The sequence below is a fragment of the Labeo rohita genome, unplaced genomic scaffold (assembly GCF_022985175.1).
Source record: "Labeo rohita strain BAU-BD-2019 unplaced genomic scaffold, IGBB_LRoh.1.0 scaffold_82, whole genome shotgun sequence".
NCBI classification, from domain to species: Eukaryota; Metazoa; Chordata; class Actinopteri; order Cypriniformes; family Cyprinidae; genus Labeo; species Labeo rohita.
Window position 1 is genome coordinate 2,565 of NW_026129766.1, and position 4,151 is coordinate 6,715.

Consider the following 4,151-nt stretch of genomic DNA (forward strand, 5'->3'; position numbering starts at 1 on the left):
AATACCATCCACAATCCAGCAGCTAAGGGTATGTTAGCTTCTGCTGATCCGGATCCCGAAAGGGTGGAGGACAAAAGGCCTGGAGTACAACAGGCCGTGGTGCTGCAGAGGGGACCTTCGGAACATACCCCGCACTGGGGTAAAGAAAAGCCCTGGCCATGCCAGGGGCAAACTCTAAATGGGAAGGGGCCACAGAGAGGGCCTGAAGATCCCCTATTCTCTTAAGAGACGTCAGCGCTAAAAGAAGTGCTGTCTTGGCAGAGAGATGATGAAAAGGAGGCCTACAAAAAGCCTCAAGCACCATGGCGAGATCGTACTGAAGGCCTCAGCCTCAGCGCACCGCAGAGGAAACATACTACAAGGGGGTCCTTGCCCACTGACATGCCACCAAGTGGGGCATGGTAGGCCGAAATAGCCGCCACGTAGACCCTCAAGGTGGAGTGGGTTAACCCTGCAGAGAACCGATCCTGCAGATACTCCAGCACTGTACCGACTGGGCAGTTAACTGGGTCCTGCTGGCGGTGTCCGCACCATGAAGTGAAAAGCTTCCACTTCAGGGCATACAGTTTCCTCGTAGAGGGAGCTCTGGATTGGAGGATGGTCTGAACAACCTCGGTTGAGAGACTGGAAGCTATGAGGTGTGCCCCGTCAGGGGCCACACCCATAACTTCCACAGCTCCGGGCGATGGTGGAGGATGGTGCCTCCTGCCTGAGAGAGGAGATCCCTCCTGACGGGAATCTCCCATGGAGAGCCGTCGAGAAGGGAAATCAGGTCCGAGAACTATGCTCGGGCCGGCCAGTACGGGGCTACTAAAAAAAGATGGACCCCGTCCCGGTGCACTCTCTCCAGAACTCCTGGGAGCAGAGCGATCGGGGGAAAGGCGTACAGACAAAGCCTCAGCCACGTCTGTACCATGGCATCCAGTGCCAGGGGAGCCCATTCCCCGGGCCTCGGCCCCTGCCTCGACAGGATGTCTGCTCCCATATTGATATGCCCAGGAACATGAACTGCTCTCAGCGAGAGGAGTTTTTCCTAAAACCACACAAGGATCTGGTGCACCAGCTTGTACAAGGGGCGCAAACGCAGACCTCCCTGGTGGTTGATGTAATAGACCACCGCTGTGTTGTCGGTGCGAACCAACACATGGCGGCCTATTAGGTCCGGGAGAAATTGTTTCAACGCTCGAAACACGGCCAGCATCTCCAGGCAGTTGATGTGCCAAGTAAGATGGCAACCGCTCCACAGACCACGGGCGGAGTGGCCACTCATGACCGCACCCCAACCGGTGAGAGACGCATCCGTCGCTAGCGTTACGCGGCGACAAGGAGCTCCTAACACTGGGCCCTGAGACAGGAACCAAGGCTTCTTCCACATGTCTAAGGCACGTAGGCATAGCCGCGTGACCTTGATCATGCAGAACGGGTTTCCCCTCGGGGAGAACCCCTTAGTCCTGAGCCACCACTGTAGGGGTCTCATGTACAGCAGGCCAAAAGGTATCAAGTTGGACGCAGCTGCCATCAGACCCAGCAGTCGCTGGAACTGCTTTACAGTGAGTGACCGGCCTTCTTTCACTCTCGTGACTGCAGTGAGGATCGACTTGATCCGAGTAGGTGACAAACGTGCCTGCATCGTGGTCGAATCCCACACCACGCCTAGATAAGTGGTTCTCTGTAATGGAGACAGCACACTCTTCTTGGCCTTCAGTCTCAACCCCAGCTCTTTCATATGAGCGAGAACAACATCTCAATGTTGAACCGCCATGTGCTCCGATTGAGCCAGAATCAACCAATCGCCAATGTAATTTAGTATGCAGATGCCCCGGAGTCCCAGCAGAGCCAGAGCCAGAGTGCTAGGCCGAACGGAAGAACCCGATACTGGTATGCTTCCCCCCTGAAAGCAAACCTCAGGAACTTCCTGTGTTGAGGAAGGACGGAGACGTGGAAGTAGGCGTCTTTTAGATCTATTGTCACAAACCAGTCCTCGGACCTGATCTGTGATACTACTTGATTGATAGTCAACATTTTGAACTTCAATCTCATGACTGAGCGATTCAGCTGTCTTAGATCTAAAATGGGACGCAGACCCCCATCCTTCTTCAGAACAATGAAGTACCGGCTATAGAACCCGGACTCCCTGACGTGAAGAGGGACCACCTCGATGTGTTTCAAAGTGTTTCTTTCTGTTTTTGGGGGGATTTTTTAGGATGAAGTCAAATAGCGTCGAAGGAAACAAGTTTTCAGTTGCTGCTTGAAAATTGTAAGGGAATCAGCATTCTGAATAGGAACCATTGATTTATGGCAGATTTATGCGTTTTGTGAAAAACAAACAAACAAACAAACAAGTAAATAAACATGACAAGAAGGTGTTTTTGTTCTCTTTCTTGTCGAATAATACAATAAATGTGACAAAAGAACAGTGACAAACAATTCATAAAGGCAAACAGGGCAAATTACAGCTGGGTAGGCGTAATGTTCATGACGAAATTGTCCACAACACACAACAGAGTGCTCTCTGTCACATGCTATGCATTCAAAATTCACTCACTTATATTTGTTTACTCTGTACTGATATAGTGCACTCAACTGTCATGCACTACATAGTGAATGAGTGAATGAGTGCTACAGGCTGCTTCACAGACAAAGAATTTTTTTTTTTTTCAAATGAGCTTTATTCATTTGTTTTCAATTCATGAAATAGAAAAAATAAGCATTTAAAGATTTGGTTTTGTTCAAAATTTTGTACAAAGGGTTTAAGTATTTGTATTTGTTTAATGTTTATTTATTTATTTATTTGCTCATGTAATTTTTGAATCTGTGCTCTGGATTTTAACTATAGTTTTTGTTGACAAATCAGCTTTGAATTGAGGACAGTCAGCTGCTTCACGAAGCCCATGTTGAGTCTGACACGTCTCATTTTTATGATGCAGTCAATGGCGTCCTCCAGCATTAAATTACGGTGAATCATCAGATACGCTAGAAAAAGTGCGGGAGAGCGTCTGACGCCATCTGAGCAGTGCAATAACACCTTATCTGAGAAAATAAAGACAAAGACACTCAAAACAAACTCATTCCTAGACAGTCTGTAACACACTTGGTAAAGTGACAGATGATAAATGATGTGTGTGTGTTTCAGCTCTTACTCTCTGGTTTACTGAGGGCCTTGTGGATGAATTTGGCAGCTGGGAAGAAGTACTTGCTGATGTCAGACAAGTGGTCGTCCATTACAGGCACACCGTAGTAAGTGATGTTCATGCCTTTGTAATATTTTGCTCCAGTATTGACCTTTTCTAGCAGGTCTTCCTTGCTTGGCTTTCCTAACAACACCTTCAGGCACTTCTTTACGGCTGCAGCGTTCAGGATGTGAGTAACACCCATCTCCTTCAGTCTGACTATGTCTGTTGCTGTCTTTCTGCACAAAAACACCACAGCCTTGATTAGTCTTTCACTAAAGAGGATTTATATGTAGAATTATATAACTGCATTATGTGTGATTCCTGCATCACATTATTACTTTAGTACATGGATTAGTATAATATGTCATTTCTGTGATAGTGTGAAGTGTTGTAGACTTACTCATTTGCTATGAAGACATTGGACCAGACCTCAGTGACTGGTGTCCAGTCCAGTGTGCATTTCTGCAGGAGTTGCATCATGTGGGTCATGATACAACCGATGTGCTTTTTTAACATCACCTGAGATTCAGATATTGGAACAAGCATCGCTATGTTTTCTATGTTGAACTCCTTTCTTGACTGTAGTTTTCGCTGCCTCACAAGGTTTAAATCGAGGAGTGTCAGCTGATTCAAAAAGCCTATGTTGGGTTGAATCTGTCTTTCGCGTATTACGCGATCAATGGCGTCCTCCACCGTCATGTCATGGTGGATCATCAGATATGCCAGGAAAAGTGTTGAGGATCGGCTGACACCTTGACGGCAGTGGACCAGCACCTTATCTGAGAAAACAAACAGAACGACATTCAAAACAAACTCATTCTTAGACAGTTTATCACTGAAAGACATAATAAATGATAAATGTATATCATCTCTTACTCTCTGGTTTACTCAGGGCCTGATGGATGAATTCTGCAGCTGGGAAAAAGTACTTGCTGATGTCAAACCAGCTCACGTCCAGTGCAGCCACACCACAATAAG

The 4,151-nt window shown here is 47.1% G+C and overlaps 1 protein-coding gene across 1 annotated transcript in view; it reads right to left on the bottom strand.

Moving 5' to 3' along the window:
• Positions 1–2,830: 2,830 nt before the first annotated feature.
• Positions 2,831–4,151, bottom strand: part of LOC127162045 (uncharacterized) — a 10,300-nt gene continuing 8,979 nt past the window's right edge. Inside the window, exons 4-7 of the mRNA XM_051104818.1 lie at positions 4,050–4,147; positions 3,574–3,952; positions 3,141–3,409; positions 2,831–3,030 (exon numbers count right to left, since the gene is read on the bottom strand). Of these exons, the coding sequence (XP_050960775.1) occupies positions 2,831–3,030; positions 3,141–3,409; positions 3,574–3,952; positions 4,050–4,147 (946 nt within the window). The remainder of the gene's footprint in view (positions 3,031–3,140; positions 3,410–3,573; positions 3,953–4,049; positions 4,148–4,151) is intronic.